General features: G+C 37.0%; 1 protein-coding gene across 6 annotated transcripts in view; it reads left to right on the forward strand.

Moving 5' to 3' along the window:
* The window catches only part of LOC121728786 (proton channel OtopLc-like), an 83,143-nt gene that overhangs the window by 56,116 nt on the left and 4,912 nt on the right, over window positions 1-22,115 (forward strand). For all 6 annotated transcript variants that reach the window (XM_042117062.1, XM_042117064.1, XM_042117065.1 and 3 more), the window contains 6 exons: window positions 1,191-1,328; window positions 6,581-6,698; window positions 7,538-7,646; window positions 12,726-12,905; window positions 14,841-15,001; window positions 16,509-16,671. In XM_042117062.1, coding sequence (XP_041972996.1) covers window positions 1,191-1,328; window positions 6,581-6,698; window positions 7,538-7,646; window positions 12,726-12,905; window positions 14,841-15,001; window positions 16,509-16,671 — 869 coding nt within the window. The remainder of the gene's footprint in view (window positions 1-1,190; window positions 1,329-6,580; window positions 6,699-7,537; window positions 7,647-12,725; window positions 12,906-14,840; window positions 15,002-16,508; window positions 16,672-22,115) is intronic.

Consider the following 22,115-nt stretch of genomic DNA (forward strand, 5'->3'; position numbering starts at 1 on the left):
TTTTACGAAATATAAAAATATACATAGAAGATATCATTATGATGTAAAAAAACTGTTATCCAAGTATCCAATTAGTTGTTCAAGATCATTAAATTTAATTTCTTAAAAACAACTCAAACTTTGAGTTTCATGTTGTTATTCGGGATCAATTAAGATAAAACTCAGAGTCAAATTTAAATTTGAAAGAATTTTAAGGTACTTGGCCCTACTCCGAAAACTTCAAGTGCTAGGGGATCAGAGGGCTCCTCACCTACCCTAGTTCTTCACCTGTTAAAAGAGGGTTGTTATAAGTTTCAGTGTCTGTTTGTCTGTAGCATTGAAGTCTCGATGCGACGCTTTTTAAACGACTTCTAAAATAGGAGGTTCTATATTCAGCTGTAGATATTTTGTCTTTGTTTTATTGTAAATGGCAAGCAAGAATAAAAGCACAACAGTTCAAACTTATAAGCTACATAACCAATATAATAATTGATCTTAGATGGGAAATATACTTTTTTAACAAACTGTAAAAGCATTTTATATGCGGTCTCTTTGGCCCATGATGGACCAATTATGGACACATACAATTGATTTAGGAAGGATTAAAAATTTAAGGAATCTGTATAGTGTATACGTTTATGATTGCCCTTGATCCATGTCGATTATACATGCTTCCATAGCATCGAAGTCGATCAGTTGGCGCCATAATCACGGTGACAATAATATAGTCAACACTTAAGATACAAAAGCAGAGGAAATGTTAGATCTTAGCAGCTGCCGTCACACGTGGTTTGGCCTCGGCAGCTACGTACAGGCAGATGGTAGGTACGTAATTTTGTCGGGCTATATCAAGCCCAGCTAACTGATCACGACTTGAAGACTACCGCAAGTCACAACATTGAATTGACATAAACTTGACCAATTCATACGTGGAAGAGCCATGCTTCTGCATGAATGGGCCGGCTCGACCGGAGAAATGCCACGTTCTCACAGAAAACCCCAATCCCCTACCCTATTCCCTTCCCTACCCTCCCCTATTCCCTTCCCTTCCCATCCCTACCCTCCCCTATTACCTCTTAAAAGGCTGGTAACGCACCTGCAGCTCTTCTGATGCTGCGAGTGTCCATGGGCGACGGAAGTTGCTTTCCATCACGTGACCCGTTTGCTCGTTTGCCCCCTTATTTGGCATAACGTTGTTCTCCTTGTTACAGATTACCAAGCCCGCCAGCGATGCCGCTGGGCACTGTATCCCTGCAGCCTATACTGTACGGCCAGGGCGCGCCGCCGCCGCCCGCCCGCCGCCCATCCCGCCCTTCCGCCGCCCTACAGAACATGCACTCTATAAGCGCGTAAGTACAAGTGAGATCAGCAGGTCGATTGACAGCACATGCACTCTATAAGCGCGGTACAAGTGGGGTAAAGAGCAGGATTTGACAGCTGCGTAATCGTACACGTACATTTTATATTCATAGCTTTTAAGTTTTGACCTTCTTTAAATTAGGGACATCATATTATAGTCTCCTTTAACGAACAAATCATAATAATATGGAACATTTCTTTGAATTGGGTTTTTTCACGTAGTCGGAATCTTGTTATAATTGTGCCTGAGTCTGTGTGCATTACACAAGGATAAAATCTGTTTATTTACTCTTATAAGCCAACAATTATTTAAAACACGACTGAAGAGAAATCAGGCGCAGCTCCGACTTTTTACATGTCATGTCATCTGGTGATCAGCCTGTAATACTGTCCTTGCCAAACTTAAACTATTTCAGTTGTTCCAGCATGGGAATCGAACCCACGACCTCTGAGTCGAAAACTAAAACATTAAATTAAAATACAATAACAAGCCTCAAACTTGCGGGCTGCGACCTCCCCAGTGGAGAGCCAAATTTAAAATTGGATTAAAATGTGTGATGACTGCCATGACTGTATATTGTCAACGTTAAAATTAATAACGGCATGATTCAATATCGGTCCCATAACTCCCATGTTCTATTGAGTTTGCATCGAGAGGAAAATTTAATTTCCACCGAGTGCTCTAATGAAAGGCTTTCAGGCTCACCAGTGACATACTTCGAATCTATCACGATTCACGCGTTTCAAAAATTAATATTGTTCCTGCTACTATGGATTTGACTTTTATACGACTGCGGAAAGGGAAGTATTGTTTTTACCAAACTGGGATCCGCGGGTAGGGTTCTTTGGATATCGACTAAGAAAATTTTACTATTTCCTATTTTTTCATTGAATAAGGTGAGTTATGTGTAGATAAGCGACGAAATTGCTGCGAATTAGCCCGGGCGCGTACTAGCGGCCAAGCCGTGGCGGCCAGGCCGCTGCGGCCATCGAGACATATACCTTAGTACTAAACCGCCATAGACCACACGCACCTGTCAAGCGGCCACACCATACTTTCGCGCTCGCGGCCGCCGCGGCCTGGTCGTTAGTGCGCGCCCGGGTTTAGCCCTTAGTACGAAACCGCCATAGACCACGCGCACCTGGCCGCACGGCGGTCAGCGGCCACACCATACATTCGATGGCCGCCGCGACCTGGCCGCCGCGGCTTGGCCGCTAGTGCGCGCATAGTTACTGCACATTCCCTGTTTCACCTTCATTGCGTATCATAATAAACGAAAAATTTAAATACGTTTAGCTATGTCCACACTAAGCAATTTAATCTTAAATTTTCGTCATCATCTTTTTATTCAACTTTCATTTTAAAATAATCAATAATTGAATGCGTCAAAATCCACCCGCGTTGGAAAGAAAAGTGCCATAGCGTCGCGGGCATGCCTCACGTGCGATGTTGACTGCGCTATAACGCATGCCCTTGATGAACAAAAAAGGCACAGTGTGGACAAAGCTAAGACCTTTAAGTTTCAACACATAATTTAGATGAGAAAATATGGAAAAACTGTGTTCACAGAGTACTGCCATTTAAGATTGAAAAAGGTGGGCCCAAATGATTCAAAAACAGTATATCAGAGATTGTTTAAGTTGCTATACCTGGGCCCTGGCTGGACATAATACAGTTTGATCTATATGGCTATATCATATTCTTAGTGAATAATTTTAATACTTTCTGTACCATCTTATTTCACCCATTCATCACGCAAATATATAAGTAAAAATTAAAATCTAATCTTTTTAAAAAATAGACAAATAGTTTTTCATGAAAATAAAAATACAGGATCTAAATTATTTAGTAACTCGCTACATTATGATGTACAACACTGGAACTGATCAATTACAAATCCACAAGTGCTAACCCATATCGAGCACATATAAACAAAGCCACGATTTCATCAAACAATGGAATATGACGTGGATACTGGAAATTAGAGCGAACTCGTTATTCCATGAAGATGTGACGGAGCTGTGGGGAGCCAATAACACACCGTTACCATGGCGACGACGAGGGGGCTTTTCCCCAAGGGAGCGCCAAGGGCTTCGGAAAACCAGACAATAAGACACCTCGAGTTTGAAGCGCCACGGATAACGCTTTGCGCCCAGATTGTCGAATATAAAACCCAGGGGTCTCTCGTTTCTGGTCACCGGGTACAAGTGTTTCGTGCACCTTGTCCTCGGTGACACAAGAAGTTTAATTTTCTAAAAGCTGCTTCGTCACGTGCAGTCATGAAGTCACTTAAATTTTCTAAGGTGTCATACAAAAGGTTTTTGTTATAGGTACTTGCTTTGGCAAAATCTAACACTGTTTTTGGCCAAAAAGTAGCCTATGTCTAAATCAAGGCCCTAAACTTTTATCGTGCCCAATTTGTCGAATTTAATAGAAATCCGTTAAGCAGATATTTTGTGATTTTTTTTTACAATCACGTACAGCTGTTTTGATTGAATTATATTAGTATCATAATCGTAGCGATGTGAACTGTCCTTTCCTCGTGAACTATTTTAAATTGCTGCTTATGAAAATCGGTTCAGCGTTTTCGTAAAAGAAAGTTTAGAAGAATGATTTTAGCTATCATCTATAGTCAGGACAATTTGAGGTGGCACCAGCGGTCATTGACCTTTCTAGTCTAGGAGCTATGTGAAAAATACTCGCACTGCATTATGTTAACTTAAGAATAAAATTGAATTCTTGTAAAGAAATAGACTATTATATTTTAATCGGAAAACGTCTTGGTTAGCTCTTCGTATGATAATCTCCAACTATTTATGAGTTTGAAGTGATATAATTATTCATACTGTGTTCACTGTTCACATCGTGTATGCAAAATACAATATCACCCTAGACTAGAAACATATTATTCTGTCACAATTCATACATTCATTGTCAATCACGGTTTGTATAGAAAATTATAAGTTTTTTGACAGGGAGTCAATGACCGCTACAGACAGAATTCCGCGATTTGTGAATAAATGTCCACGCGCGTGAAACCGCGTCGTCAGTTAGATATAAAATATGACCGCGTGTATGGAGCTTACGAGGGTAATTTTTTAATATTGTATTACGGGATTTTTCGTCCTGAAAAATATGAGGTCCCCTCTGTACCTGAGGACGGCATCTCAGTAAAACGACCACGTAGACTCGCCGTGGAACGTGATTTATTACGTAGATTTATTTGCTGCTATTGAGTTTAGCACCGACGATGTATGAGACACTCTTTCTTGTTTTCTTTTTGTTTTTCTTTTTTTTTTTTGAGCGCCTGAGGATTTAAGTATAAGGTGTAATGGTACAAAATATTTAAAGAACGATGAGTGGTTGTTCTTTTTAAAATGCCTGAAGATTCGTTGCATTCATGACGCCCGTAACTCCGTTGCACCGAAAATTTATGGCGTGTGAACCTTATGTTAATTTTGTCTGCAACAGGAACTATCCTCTGTCCTTTTCCGTATATCAAATTATCTTCTCCTAAATCACCTCCACCGTTTAACCGTGAAGAGGAACATACAGAAACACTTTCGCATTTATAATATTAGTAAGAATCTAGGCTTTGATCTTATTATGTTACGATTTTATATCTTTTTGGTAATAATATGCTAATAGGAGCTAATAATACTGTAGGTACACCAGACTATCAATATAGATTGTAGCCATCTTGTAGCTACTCGTATTAAACGAAATAATAGGAAAGTCATTGGGGATTTTCATGCAAGGGGTGTGTTTCAGTCATGGATCAAAAGCGTCGTAATATTTTATAGGGCCGTTCTAAGAGACGCTTGTATGAACATTGTTGAACACCCCTCATCGCAGTAATAGGTTCCTGTAGAGCCTTATTTTTTTATTAAAAGTTTCAACTGATGAGTGATCTCTACAAAAAGGTGTATTTTGGAGAATTTTTGCTTAAAACTAGATGTTTTATGAAGAAATTTGCTTTGAAAAAGGTCTTTTCCGCGCCTCCAAGTCAAAATCTCTTAAAAAACTTATCTCTTTATCATTGCATCAAAATCGGTATAACAGACATAAACTCTTTTGTATGTAGTATATTGTATCTATATATATAACTCAAAGGTGACTGACTGACATGGTGATCTATCAACGCACAGCCCAAACCACTGGACCGATCGAGCTGAAATTTGGCATGCAGGTAGATGATATGACGTAGGCATTCGCTAAGAAAGGATTTTGATCAATTCTACCTCCAAGGGGTTAAAATAGGGGATGAAAGTTTGTATATAATAATACTTCTTATCGCGAGCGAAGCCGCGGGCAAAAGCTCGTATTGTATAATATTAGTTGTTGATATCTAAGCGCACGGGAGTGCGCAAGCCAAGCAACAGTACTTCTAATTATCTTGCAATACTGGGACTGCTTCACCACTTCCTGATAGAGATAGATATAGAGTATCTGACAGATAATTTGTAAATTGCCTATTCCGACACTTATCAGAAAGTGGTAAAACAGACCCTTAGTCTGTTGCAGACTGCAGTTATAAAATTTTACTTAATTAATAAAATGAATACTCATTTATTAAGTGTTGCTGATGATAACTGGAAATTATTCTCATCACGACGAAAGTAGGATCCGCTTCAAGTAAATTTGCCTCAAATTTTTAAATGAAGCCCATAATTCCGTTAAAAGGAGCTTAAAAATTTTCCCTTCCGCCATTTTTACAGCACCAAATATTGACGCTTTCAAAGAATTACCACAGATTATATTATTTTCACCTAATGAGAGTGGTTTATGCTGGTCCAAGTTTCAATTTGATTTAATTTTCTAATTTTATTTTTTGTATTATTTTGTCAGTGTATTTTGTATACCTACTTTTCTAGACAAACCGGTTTAAAGAAGCATTTTTGGTTTAGGTAATACCTATAGAACTGCTCTACACTAGAGCAAAGAGACAAACTATTAGAAAATTTACTTCTAGGCAGTTATAAATGTCGAAAAGCTTTTCGTCATTTATGTTAATGAGCCCTTTGAATGCTTAGGAATTTGAAAAATGTTATGTTAAGGAATTTTTTCTTAAATTAATATACAGGCTAATCGCTAAATAGATCTATTACTTTTCAGGGTCTCGAGTATACTTTTAATCTGAAGAGTTTGTTTGTTTGAACAAATAAAAAAATAATCTTTCACCAATGTATGAGTGCTATAGGCTATTTATATGTATAATATAATCCGTACCTTTGTGAACAGGAGTGACGCGCTGGCGACGACTCTATCGGCGCTGTACGGCAAGCTGCTAGTGGTGATGGGGGTCGCGTTCCCCATGGCTGAAGTCATATCCACCTACATTCCACCGTCGTTTTATGAGGTAAGGCATGGTTTCTGCCCTGAATAAGAGTGTATTACACTATACTAGAAGATTGTGTCAAAATTCATTTATCGTGCGGGAACCGTACATTCGATCGGGATAAAAAGTGTCCTATATCCTTTCTGATGACTCAAACTATCTCCATACCGAACTTCGTCAAAATCGTTTCAGCGGTTTGGGCGTGAAAAGTTAATAGACATACAGACGGACAGACAGGCAGACAGTGCATCTAACCGACAATAAGTCGTAACTCGTAGCACTTTGCTACATATTTTTTCTTAAGCTGGCATATCTTTAAGCGATCATCCCGAGGCACTAAGCTCTGTTAAGGAAATAACCAGGAGTAGGTATAGATAACAAAATTCTATGACCGATTGCCTTTACAGCAAAGCAACTGCTACCATCCAAGAGTTGTATTAAGAAATAAAATTTTCTCAATCTTTAAATAAGTTGCAACACACCATAAGAGAACCACGACAATGAGTAATGACTATCTTCTACTACACTTACTTATTAAAATCTTAGGAAAGTTAAATATGTACATTGAATATATTTTTTTAAAATAATACTTCGGGTGTGATAAACCATCAATAATGAAACCAAAATATAGTTTTTAGAATTTTTTTCTGTTTGTCTGTATGTGCTATGTATGTCCAGTGTAAACTCAAAAAGGACTGCATGGATTCACTTCTAATTTTCTATAAATATGACTTACTAAGAGGTGTCCACATATAGGCTGGATATTATCACGCTTTCACTTACTTTTGGTGCTGTAGAGTCTACAAGCAGGCGACGCTGCGGGAAGCAGCTAGTAATAATAATAGTATTATTTGTTTCAGGGTTTCTACTTATACCTATACATAGGCAGTATGGTCTTCCTGCTATACATGTACGCGGCTCTCATGAGGGAACGGTCGCGCTCCTCGCCAGAGAAAGTTGTAGTAACGAGTAAGTTTTTTTTTCTTTTTTCGTCCTGACACATGTTGTCGAATCGACCCACATAGATCTATTGTGACTCCTTCGCATTAAGGCACCTCCCCAACCCAATGCTGCTCATAAATTAAGCGATGTAGCTGGGGTTGGTGCCATGAATTGCCTCCATGGATGAGTCTTCGTATCGACTAAGGTGTCTGTTTCTACTCTGTAGTAGAGTAGGACAGTCAAAGAGAAGGTAAAAAGGTGTCTCGTCCTCCTCCTCGCAGAATCTGCTAGTCGTTATGCTAACGCCTATTGTGTTAATGTGCTTATTGAGCTTGCAGTGCCCAGTTAGGCTTCTGGTAAGGATTAATTGGTTCCTACCCATAGTGAAGTAAGAGTAAGCTCCGAACTATCTCTGACTAGATGACCCGGTGAACATCGCGTCCCTTCCCTCCTAAAATAAACCTTCCCTGGACTTCTGGTTCTCGAGTTTTAGAGAGACTGACAAAATAGGAAATTCATTTTTTTATATGAAAGATTTTGTTATTGAACTGAAACTTCTTTGGGTCCTTTGAGAGTGTTTCAAGGCCACGTTATGCATATTTTTCATGACGTGACCTTAAGACACTGATCAGTTTCAGGTCGACACAATATTGTGTTCAGGACTTTTTCTGACAGAAGTTTTGCTTCTGACTTGTAAGTACCATCGAGGAAATTGATTCCTAGGCAGTTGACGGACCTACGTCATTTGGTCGGCTTATGTCAATTCAATGTTAGCTGTGATCGATTGGATGGGTTTGACTTAACACGACCAAATTACTTAGGTCCGCCACCTGCCTAGGAATCAACTTCTCTGATAGTACATACGCTATTTTGTAGAGAATTCTCATAATAACAATTCTTCAAACTGGACTTAGATTGATGACCATGATTGTGAAGGTATCTATAAGTTTACATGACGTCGTCATGGGATATTATTATGGCCGAATGTGCTGCTCTACTCATTCCATGTAGACTTTACAGTTTAGAGGATAATAATATTCGTCTTTTCTACTCTACATATTGTGCTAACATGATTATGCCGTATCACACCATGATCTAGACTCTAGAGTCTTTATATCCACTCATTTTACTTCCAATTCTTAGGTTGCCTTTAAACGTGCGCGTGTTCTGGTGTACCGTTTGGGAAAATACGCGCAGAACACGCGCACGTCTAATAGGCACATAGGCGCCCTTAGCCTTGCGGGTTGTTTCTTATTTAGCGTAATATACTGCAGATAAAATGTATGTATTCTTATTCGAAAACCATGCCTAAAGATAGTAAAAGCAAACGATGACAAAATTCATCGTAAATTAATTCTGGTCTTTCAATAAAACGCTTTGTGTGCATGATTCGGGGCGTCCGTCCCCCTACTTTCAGAAGTCAATTTGTTATTCTATTCATTATTACTGCTTGTCATCTTCTTTATTGTTAGTTAAGATTTTCAACCTCAAAGGCATTAGGTAGTCGCTTGCATTGATTATGTAGCTGTAGAATTCAATACAGCCATTTTTACCCTACTGCCATGGAGGATTATAAATTATTACTCTATTGTAATTTGTGTAATAATTGGTACTCCACTATATTCTTAGGCATTACATTAGATAGTAAATTACAGTGGGGTCCTCATATTGCTAATCTTGCAGGTAAGCTCAGTTCTGCAGCATATGCAGTCAGAAAAATTAGGGAAATTTCTGATGAAGACACGGCAAGACTAGTTTATTTTAGTTATTTTCACAGTAGAATGTCTTATGGTATCCTTTTATGGGGAAACATCAATACAATTTTTGTGCTGCAGAAGCGAGCTATACGCTCAATTTATAAAATGTCAGCTTTTGAATCTCTGAGAGAAAAGTTTAAAGAAATTGGTATTCTAACTGTTGCTTCTCAATACATTTTGGATAATGTATTGTATGTTAGAAAGAATTTAACTAAATTTAAAACTAAAAGTGATAGTCACGGTAGAAACACTAGAAATAGGCACAAGCTGGAAATACCAGTGATCAGACTTAGCAAAATAAGTAAGTAAATCTTTTAAAGGTCAATGTATATGCCTTTACAATAAAATCCCGGAAAACGTTCAAAATCTATCAACTAATAAATTTAAAAAAGTAATTAAAGAACGTTTGTGTGCCAAAGCCTACTATACGGTCAACGATTTCCTAAACGATAGCACATCTTGGGAGTAGGATGGCTGCTTGCAAGGCTGCTTCTACATTTATTATATGTGACTTACAATTGTGTATTCATATTGTATAGATTAAGTTATTTACATATTTACATTGTAAATTTTATTTTTTTAAAAGACAAATTTTCCACTTTTTTACTAAAAAGTGGCCCCGTGCGAGTTTCTTACGCCGGTTCTTCTCGCCGGGCTAGTTCCCGAACCGGTGGTAGGCAACATGTAGTTCAACGTTCTGAAAATATTTGATTCAAATTTATTCAGAAATAAAACATTTTTTTTTATTGGGGCCTACGTTACTATTTCTTGGGCAATCTTGGGTAATACCTAAATAGGAAATGTCAAGAAAACGTTCGTATAAATAAGTATCCATTGGTCAAAGTAAACAAACCTCAATACGTAAGTCGAAATAGCAAACGTGTAAGTCATAATAATATAATCAAAAAATTATGTTATCTTGTCCACGTCCAATGTTGTCTGATGCCTCTCCCAACGACTGCCTGCCACATTCTTCAAATCATCGCCCCATCGACAATATCATCCTGAGCTCAGTTTGCCTATCAAACAAATATCAAATACATCAGCCATCTAGAACGAAATCATGAAAACAATCACTTTAAGACAATCGCTTCACTTCAAATTCTAATTAGTAATTAGTGCATGATCTCGCTTGAAGTCTGTTTGTTTGTATGTGTGTATGTGTGTTTTGAAGTTTCTGTAGACAAAAAGACAAAGCAAACACGCGACAGACGACGGCTCGTTATGCAGGTTGTGTTTGGGTTTCACACCCTTCGTGAATTGTCGATGACACAAAAACATACGAACGTCAATAATCCATACTCTACAGTCTACGCTTATTTAGTATTTACTCTCCGCTGCCTCGGGCAAAGCGCATTTCTTAAAGTTTGAACGATTGTATACTTTCTACTGTATTTCACGTGTATTATACAACATTCTGCCAAGGCAAACCTCATCAGAATCCGTTGTGTAGTTTTAAAATTCTTAGCGTACAATGTGCGTACAATAGGGACACACAACTGAAAGCGTATAGGTCTACCAGAATCTGATGGCAAAAAGTGAGAAAATAAATTGACTCTAGCAAGACCGAGGTAATTTGAGTAAAACATTTTGACCCTTTCTTTTTTTCTTATAGCGGCTGATTCTGTGTGTTAAACATGCTAATCACAAAAATTTATCCAATGATCAAAGATATTTTTTGAAAATCTGCTGTCAAAAATTGCCATCAGATCCTGGTCTGTTCCATTTGATGTTAAAAACAATTAAAAATGGAATGCGGGTTTATGTAATTCATGGTGACAAAATAAATGTATCCGTCTGTTTCTTGTCTCTTCAGACTTGAACGCCTACCATACACCAATTTTGATTTTTCCCTTACCCCTGGCCAAATTAATGTTTATTTAAATTTTTTATAAATTCACCTGAAAATGTAGTGAATATTCAGTTCTGTTGAAGTTTTAGTATTTATACTTATCAATATTTTTCCGTTATATATTTTTCATTAAACAGTTTAAAACTTTTTTCATAAAAAGCAAAACCGCGGCTGGCACTTCATTAAGTGGGCGAGAGACGCTCCCGGGTAACCTTTTATGTTCGTTTCCTGATAATGAGAAATTTTTTATCACTCGCATTTTAAAAGTTTTCGTGTTTTTATATTTCGACGCAGTTTAAGTGTTTAACATTTGGGCAAAAAGTTTGCTTTAATCATGGCAAATTTGTAGGAGAAATGTAAGAAAATGTGTGTTTTGTATAATGTATTCAGGAATATTTTTAAATGTTTTAAATTAGCTAAACAAATGCAGAATAAAACCGGTAACAATACTGTGGAATATTATAATAATTTTTATATTTCAGGTCCTGCATGAGATGTTTTGTAATCGCTATAATTTTATAAATTATGTATTATAAAACACGAAAACAATGTAACAAATATATTCAAGCGAAATTAAGAAATATCGTCTTGAAAACATCGGTTTGAGCTGTCATAACAAGAAAATGTACCCAAGCAAATTAGATTTGCATCTGTAAAAACTTTGGCTGGTGGAGAAATTCCGATTGGATCCAAAGTAAGCCGCTTATGGGACAAAGCCAGCCGCACACAAAAGATTATTTCTCTTTCAAGTGACACTCGTAACTAAAGGTCATTTTTATCTCCATAAAATCCTTTATTGCCTTCCCTTAATAATTTTATTTTGTTTGTTGAATAGAAAAGTTTTAGCTACTTTTTTATAGAAAATTCCCGTTTTGGATGTAACTTTAATAATAATAATAATTGATAAGCAATTTGTACTATAAGATGAAATTTCTAATTGGGCTTCAAGTCTTTGCTCCATGATGGTGAACATATGTAATTACTTGTAGAGGATAGTATTCGTCAATAATTATTGTCGATGTCCATTGTGCATACTTTAGAGTTTAGAAGCAATCACTAACATAGCCCAACGTGACCCTCCATGCTACAACCTTATGTGATTCTAAGTCTGGCATCAGTTCAGTTCATTTGTCTTAGTCCTTAGACTGGCGCCAGAAAAAATATCAGTCCGTCAATAAGCAGCCGGTAGACGATCATTGTCCCGTCATTCCGTACCAAACTGAAGGACAGTACTGATGCCAGACTGACCGTGTAACCCTAGTATAAGTCTGGCATCAGTTCAGTCCATTTGTCTTATACTGACGCGGACGCCAGAATGATGAGAGAAAAGTACATAACAAAAAAAATATCAGTCCGTCAAGAAAGTGGTTAGACGATAATTTTCGTCATTTTGACCATACTGATGGACTGAACTGACGCGGACGCCAGACTGAGCGTACACGCTCAGTCTGGCGTCCGTGTCCACGTCCACGAATCTAACAAAACCTTTTCATTCAGAATCAGAATCGAGTTCATCACCATCAGAGTCGGATTCGTGTTCGTCGCACACGGAGCAGAGTATGGCCACCGCGTCACACCTACCACCGCATTTGGCAGCCAAGCGACTGTCTCTGGGCTTCGCGCTGGCTTCCAGGACCCATCACTATGGAAGCTTCTATCTAAGAATGGGTGCTGTTGGTAAGTCGCTATCTTGTATTACATAGTATTATTATATTACTAGCTATTTTACCGAGCTTTGCTCGGTATTCGATAAAACACTATTAAATGACATTTTCTAAGAATGACTCCTAGCTAGATCGATTTATCGCCCTCGAAACATATATAATTGGAATCTCGGAAACGGCTCCAACGATTTTCATGAAATTTAGTATATAGGGGGTTTATATATATATATATATATATATATATATATATATATATATATATATATATATATATACACAAGAATTGCTCGTTTAAAGATATAAGATATATTCTTACTAATTAAATTACGAATTCAAAAATCTTTAGGAAACACCTTTGGTAGTAACCAAACATACCAACTCTGAATAATCTACAATGTCCCCAAAGTACAGTGCTCCCAAAGTTATAATGCGCATAGAAGTTTTCGAAATTTTTCGGCAACGGTCTTATTTCCCGAGCGACGGTAGACGATATTGCGTTTAAGACACATGTAATTTAGTCAAAGTTTGTCGTGATATTCCTGTAGACGTTTTGTAACACGGTCATTATTCACGGTTATTCATGCGCATTACCAATTTTGGAGAACTGTAATTCTAAAATATAATTTCCAAATCTAAAAAAGTTGTGCATTAAAAATCCAAGCCATTTATATAAACGCGTAAATCTCATTTCCTGAGAGGCTTATACTACAGTTGGAACTGGACCGTAATCTCCTCAAAATGGCCGCATCCACCCGGGATATTAACATAGAAAACCGGCCAAGCGCGAGTCGGTGTCACGCATGCGGGGTTTCATATAATTGAATAAGAACTTTATGATATTTTCAAGTTAACCGTACCAAAAAAATGCAAGGTTCAAGGTTAATAGCAATTTTAATAGTAAGGTAAGGCGCAAACTTTTGCCTGTTTAAAAACCCCCAAAAATATTAAGCCTTTTTTTGGATAGTGGTTGGTATAGCAGATGTAAATAATTATTAATTTTTGAAATTTACAATTAATAACCTATCGCCGTCGATTATTGAGATACAGCCGGGTGACAGACAGAGGGGTAAACAGCAAAGTACAGAGTAACGTTTATGTTTAAAGTCTTAGGCCTGTTAGGCGTTCAGTACTCAAGATGCATCTTGGTCTCAAGACACGGTTCAGGCTCTGTGATTGGTTGGCTATCAAAATTTGGACCAATCACAGAGCCGAACCGCGTCTTGAGACCGGGTCAGCATCTTAAGTACTGACTTTTTATACGGGCCTAAGTGGTAAAGTTTTTACCCCGGATTTACGGAACTCTAAAACGTAACAAAACATTAATATTGTAGTCTTTTGTCCTGCGGATCTAGGTTATGCAGAATACACGGACATTTGTTATTGCAGGCGGTCCCCAGGAACTAATGGAACAAAGAATTTATTTACTGAGCCTTGCTTGCTCCTGCTTTGTTCATTTTAGAATCAGCAATAACTTTAAAGCTTGCGGGATTTTCATGAAGCGATTCTAACGAAAATCGTACTCAAGACTAGTGTATTCTATAAATTCTGTTGTATAATATGATGATTTATTATTTATTTGTAGCGACAAATTATATTGCAAATTGAACATTTTAGAAAATACTGTTTTAATCTCAAATCTTTTCCCTAATTATAACTCAAATGGATTTTAATCTTTATCCTGCTTGAGACCTGAGTATTAAACCGCGAGGAGAGGATTGGATAATTTTTCTGATGAAGATCTTGGGCACTTATCCAGGGTGCGCAGATAACAAAAATCTCAACTTAAAAAAAATAAAGAAATTGTTATGAAAACACGCATTTACTCAACATTTACTACACGACCCTTGTTCTGATCCGGATTTCATAGGCTATTTAGTAAATTTTTTTACGTAGTTGGGTTACAACTTATAGTTTAACTTAGATCTAATGACTAATCCATGTCATCCAGCATTCGGCATCGGCTCCATGATCTACTCCGGTCTGGAGTTCGGTCAGTACTGGGAGCTGGAGAGAAACACCAACTGTCACAACGTGCTGCTCGCGCTGACTCCGGCCACGAGGATGGCCTTCATCTTCATACAGATGTACTTCATCTTTCTGAACAACGAGGTAAGTCCTTTCTTACATGGTGAAATGCTTTACGCTATTTTTTAAACGGGCTTTGGCCCACCACACATTTCCACCACTGTATCTCCTGTGTCGATGCTTTTCTCTGGTCTGCCTACTAAAACCCCATGGTGCTCCACTTCCCGCTTAAGGCAAAGTTGCGGGTGCGATAGAACCTACCGCAACTGCCACCCCTTAATAGTCTTAATACAGAGTGTATACAGGGTGTAACAAAAATAAGTGATAATACTTTAGGGTGTGTACGTGTTCCTTGTATAGAGTTCACTGTGAAAGTAGCAGCGCTGAAAGACGAAATTTTTTTTTCACTTTTGTATGGGCAAGGGCCCGAGCGTCACGAGTTTCCCCATACAAAAGTGAAAAAAAATTTTGGTCTTTCAGCGCTGCTACTTTCACAGCGAACTCTCTACAAGGAACATGTACACACCCTAAAGTATTATCACTTATTTTTGTTACACACTGTATATTCGTTTATAAGTATTGATGAGCCATTAGCTTATGGTGAATAGAAACGTGTAAAATATTCGTCAATGATTGCCAATGATCGACGGTGATTTTGGTATCGTAGCTGTTAAATCTTGCTTATATCCATTATGGCCTGACCTGGCCTTTATGGTGTTATGTATATTCTTAATTTCTAGACTGCATTACTACTCTCTACACTACTTATGGAAAGTTGTAGGAGACAATTTCTACTAACTTTAAATTTCGAATGTAAAAACGATAATTGTAAAATGTTCGTTAAAATAGACGCAGATGGTAAGCAGTGTCTGCGCCAAACTTTTCTGGTTAGTGCTTAATGGGTACCCGCGCTCTGAAAATATGGAATAAAAGGATCAGACCTCATTTACATTGAGCTGAACAATTGCACTTGAATCTATAATAATTCCCTTCTACCTAACTATAATATTATTATGATCAACAAATAATTATATTTCCTAAATATATTTTACGTAAACTAAATAATATAATGCAGTATATTTTTCAAAATCGAGCTTAGAACTTCTTTTGCTAATTATTATACAGGTAATAATTATTCTGTCTTTTACGTTGTCTGCTCTCTTATTATTTTGGACTATGATAACCTTTTTTATTCGGTATTATGCCCAATTTCTAAGGTTTTCTGACAGAATTTTATCTAGTTATTCACTGGCGTCTATGATTGGTTGACTTTTTGACGTTGTTGCTTTTAGCCAAACAAAAGTGTTTACAACTATGCTAGCACTGGCTAGTGGATAGATAAACTAATGTCTAAAAATAGTCGATAGACCTTTTTATAAAATCATTAATTCACTCCAGTTATACAATATATAATATTATAGTCAAAGAGCCGATATTAACATTATGAAAAGTACAAGATTCGTGTTACGTGTTTCAGATAAAAGTGTACAAGCACAAAATAGTCGATATATAATAAACCTTTTAACTACAGTCCAAGAGGTGATATCCCAGCTTAAAGCGAATAGTACAAGATCTGTCTTACGTATTTCAGATGAAAGTGTACAAGCACAAGATAGTCGCGCGTTTCGGTCTGATGCACATGGTCGGGACGAACTTGAGCGTGTGGCTCAACGTCCTAGTGCAGGAGACGAAACATGAAATCCTGACCTTCTACGACCCGGAAAATAAGACCATCGGACTCTCGCACAGACTAGGTGAGCATTTTTACTTTTGACAATTTCTTTAAAAAAATCTTTTCGTTGAATTGTATTTAAGTTGAATTTTTACTTTAAGAATTTTCACTTTATTTGAATTGAAAATACAAGAGAGTGTACACTTCGGAGTTGTGCAATTTTTTGATCAGGATATTAAACACGTGACCTGACCAAAAATTCATAAGACGAAGGGATTGTAGACCGCACGGCAAGTCATAAGAGAGGACGTAATATTCTCTGTCTAAATCGCGGCGAACATATTTAATATGCCCTGGGGGGTGAGTCAAAATCTTTTCGTTATCGCTTAGTTATAGAATCGCCGATGAAAATGTATGGAATTGACATAAGCGTTTGTTAATATGACGTTGATGTTCGACTCGTCTTAACCCTAGAACCGTACCCTGGGGTACAAATAAAAAAAAAAAAAAATTTCGTTATACTTTTTTACTTTTCGATGGTTTGTTTCGCGTGTCCGTGTATTTACTTGGGGCAGGGTGACGCGCCGATACCTCAGTCGGGCGATGGTCCTGCTTGCAAATGGAAGCGGTACATGGCTTGTGGGGTACTCCAGTACCCCAGGGCACTTTAAACGTAAGTATTATTGTTTGAACATTTTCATCGTTTTTGACAACCTCTGTGGCTCAGTGGTGAGCGAGTTGGTAGCTCAAGCCGGGGGTCGCGGGTTCGAATCCCGCCGACGGAACAAAAAGTTTTCAATGTTCCCGGGTCTGGATGTGTATTAAGTATGTGTATGATATAATAAAAATCTTAAATGTATGTATAGTATAAAAGTATTAAATATATTTCCGTTGTCTGGTACCTGTAACACAAGTCCTTTAGGTACTTAGCACGGGGCCAGACTGACGTGGTGTGAAGCGTCCATAGATATTATTATTATTATTATCGTTTTGTTGTTTTTTTTTATTTGGGGGCATGAATTTGAAGAAACCGACATAAAATTTACCGAGATCGGTCAAGCAGTTTTTATATTGTGGGTTTATTTGTTTTTGATGGCATTATAGATTATAGGATTGTTTATGCACTCCTAACTTATTTTCTTTTTTTCAGCTAGCGTCTCGACGTAATTTTCGTGAAAATCAAATAGACAATATTCCTCTGGAATCGGAAGATGGTGAAGATCTGTTTTTAGGTGAGACATCTGATGAAGAGCTGGATAAAGTTATTCAAGATTTTCACGATAACGCAATTTTATCTCAGAGTCCTCACTCTTTAGAAGTAGAGTCACCTCCTGATTCAGACGAAGAAATAGAAGAAGTATCTTTGCAGTTCAGTTCTAATGCGTAACCAGTCACTGTCCTCACTCCTCAGCGTTCCAGATATTTTACGTGGTAGAGGTACAAAAAAAACAGAAAAGCAGACCTACAGTGTGTCGCGCAAAACTCGCCGCTGGAGCCTCTGTGTGTTCTTTGGAATACTAAATAAGTAAATACTGTAGGGATCAATTCTATGATACTGTTACATTCTTCAGACGCTGCTAATAAGCAAATTTTCAAGAATTACCTGAAGACTCTCGCTTTTGATTTCATAAAACCGCACTCAGAAGACAGATTTCAATACCGAACTTTGCCAAAGTATCTACAAATAAGTATTGGTGATATACTGGGGAAGAAACGCGCAACGCCTTCTATAGCTTCTCCTAATTTCAAATCTGGAATGTGTTTTGTCTTCCCGAGGTCCAAAGACCGCAAATCACGTACGCAATGTGAGACGTGCAAAACTTTCATTTGTACTGTTCACCAGAACAAAATATGCCAAAATTGTTTTAAGTACCTAATTAATGTGATTTAATTATGTTTAGAAAGACTGAGATTAATGTTAATAATTCTATGTAAGTTGATTTAAAAATAAAAACTTTAATATCTTTTTAAAAATGTGTTATTATTGCTGGGGTGCACTAGTACCCCAGGTTACCGTTAGATAAAGTTTAAGATGGGTACGGTTCTAGGGTTAATGTCAGTTCCATACACTTTGATCAGCGATTCTATAACGAAGCGAAAACGAAAAGATTTTGGCTCACCCCCCAGTTCTACTATTTCGTTTCCACTTGTGTCAGCACTGCGGTGTGCAAACCCTTTGTCTTTATACTTCTTCTAAATGTTAGTAACAGAGTCTAAGAGCATCCAAACTTGTTACATATCTCTAACTTTATAATTCACTAGAGGCCCGCCCCGGCTTCGCACGGATGGACATTGATTTTTAAATAAATTTTTTTCAATCTTTATTTCTTAGTCAATCTTTATGTTAAGCAGAACATAAAAATGGTTTACACTATTTAGCCTGTAACTACTATTATAATAGCTAATTATAATAGCAATCAAAAATAATAGTCATTCAAAACGTAATGAATTAATGAAGCACTATAATATTATCCCATCATTGAAGCGGCACCCGGCTACCAATGTCGCATAACTATTATATTATAAATCTATTGTGTCTGCGATTCCCATGATCGAGGTAATAATAATTAATATTTACGTGGACTCTCCGGGCGAGCACACCCGCGCGGCGCGCCTTGACGACGCCCAATTCGCAACGTGCAGCAGAAATCGTAATATTTTAATTTCGCCATAACATTAAAACTAAACGTCCAATTTTAATCATTCAAAGACCAAATATTATCTACATTAACTGTACTTAGTAATGAAATAATTTATTTTGATAAGAATTAATGTGATGAGTAAAATAAAGGCATTTAAATGTAGCCTAAAAATATTTTTTTAATAAAAAAATGGTTATTGTGCCTCACTCAACATTGATAGGTATAGTGTGTCGCGGACTATTTTGTAGATATTTAAAAGATCTACAATTATTTGGAACATTTTATGGTTCTATCTTTTATATTTTAGGCAGCGTACGCGAAAAAAGTAACATTTCTGGTTGATTTTTTACACCTTGCGTCCGAAATTTTTTTTCCGAAATAAAATTTAGCCTATGTTCAGCAGAATTAATGTAGGATTCTAATGGTAAAATAATCTTTCAAATCGGTCCAGTAGTTTCGGAGCCTATTCAAGACAAACAAACAAACAATCAAATCTTTCCTCTTTATAATAGTAGTGTAGATAAACAAGGTGTAACTATCCAAAACTTATCTCTTGGGCGAATACTTTGCCGGTTCAGAGTTCCCAAGTCGTAACTTATTAAGAATTGCCAGTACGAACTTGCTTGTGGTTAATTGTATTAAGGAATTATCTCTGAAGGATTAAAATAGTCTGGAATGTTTTCTCTGGGGATGCTCTTTCTTTTAGTTCAAGGATGATAAGCCAAATTGTTATGGGGTGGGGATAGTAGAGGTTTTTTGAGTTTTCGTCTTGGCCATACAGAATGAGGATATTGACAGGTGGGAGAGAAAGAGCTTTGTCAAGTGCCATTTTACAACATGGGGGGGAGGGGTTTGTTAGGTTGGGGGTTTTATTTGGTTACGTATCCTTGTAAGTCTGTGGAATTTAGAAGTGCATTTTGGGTATTGAGGTTATCAAAAAACCAATGAAGTCTTAAATTTCATTTGTAACACAAACCAAAAACTATTTAGAATAGAAACTCCTGTGTGACAAATTCAGAAACTTGGCATAAAACCTATATACTTAGTCAGTTCAAAATCTTTAGCTTCGAACTTTCTACAAAGATAAGGTGATCATTATACCGTCCACATAAGGGTCTGCCAGAGGTAAAATACCACTAAATGGACTCTGTAATGACAAATAAATACCGCTACCTGCTAAGTGCTGGCGTGCTAGCCGCAATGGTGTCCTTGCAATCGATATTCCAACCACTCTGTGACTCTTTTGTTACCCGCGTGAATACATGTTTACTTAGTCTTCGATTTTATAGAATTACTAGATGACGTCTGCAAAAACCGTAAATGTAGGATACTTTCTATGTCCTTTCCAAAGTATCTCCTTAAATTTCAGCAAAATCGATTGAGCGGTTTGGGCGTGAAGTGGTAATAGACAGACAGACACACTTCGCGTATTAACGTAGCGTAGTAACAGCATTTATAGTATATTTAGTACCGTACGGATTTCTTTAGTTATAATAAATAATAATATCCATAGGGTTAGGTATAGGTACTGTGTAGTGTGTATACAGGCGTTAAAGGTTATACAGTGCTTTGTATTTGTCTGATATAAGAGTGTGTGTTTCGACAGACGAAGACAAAACAACAAACTTAAAATCAAATTTACTAGTAAAGCAAAACGATTTAAATACCTAGATTTATAGTTACTTAAATCGTTTTGCTTTGTGTTACTCTTTGATCATTTGCTTTACTTATATACCTAGTGGACTTCGGAATTGTAATTAATAATTAAAAATATTACTTGTCTTTAAAATATGTAGGAGACGTATAATGGCCAACTACGTGAAATTATTATGAGCATTTTACAGCATTATTTTGCTTAAATCATGAAGTCCAAATTTCAATCTCCCGACTAAATTGAGTTACAAAACAACAGACAATTAATCTCATAACAATAACAATTAACCTCACGCCGCTTAATGAAAGTTTCCCGTGTTAAATTGAGTTTATATCAACTGAGGCCAACATCAGGACAATTCATTTAACGCCCCTATATTCTTAACTATAGAGATATCCCGATAATATAAGCGCTGGGTTAGAGATAACCCTGGTTTAAATATTATGATTTATGGTACCTATCTCTTTCAACTGTAGCTTTTGACATAAGCCCCTTATTATAATTATCTGTCAAACTCTTCATTATAATATTGAGGTTTTATCATCATTAAAAAATGTCTCTGAGTGTGGCCGTAAGTATTCTATTATATTAATTAACAACTAGCTTTTGTCCGCGGCTTCGCCCGCGTGGAATTCTGAGAGCGAAATAATTTCAGGAAAAAAATTCAACTTTTTATATACCTAAATTATAAAATAGAACCCATATCACTCAGGAACATACCAAGCTTTCTATCGGTGTTAAAATTCTATCTATTATATAATTTCTATATTTTAATTAAATTCTATCTAATATCTATAGACGCTTCACACCACGTCAGTTTGGCCCCGTGCTAAGTACCGGACTTGTGTTACAGGTACCAGACAACGCAAATATATTAAATATATTTCCGTTGTCTGTCAGTATAAAATGATCAAAATATTATTTTAATACTTTTATACTATACATACATATAAGATTTTTACTATAAAATACACATATTTAATACACATTCAAGACCCAGGAACTTTTTGGAAAAACTTTTTGTTCCATCGGCGGGATTCGAACCCGCAACCCCCGGCTTGAGCTACCAACAGCCCACCAAGTGAGCCACAAAGATCGTCAATGTCTTCGTCGTCGTCTTTAGTCTTTATTATACCTATTTGTGTAGATGTAAATTGACCAACCCACCCAGAGAGTAGAGACTTATTGATTTCGTTTTTAGCATAACTACAATATTTAAAATTCTACACT

This window comes from Aricia agestis, chromosome 7 (genome assembly GCF_905147365.1).
Source record: "Aricia agestis chromosome 7, ilAriAges1.1, whole genome shotgun sequence".
Lineage (NCBI taxonomy): Eukaryota > Metazoa > Arthropoda > Insecta > Lepidoptera > Lycaenidae > Aricia > Aricia agestis.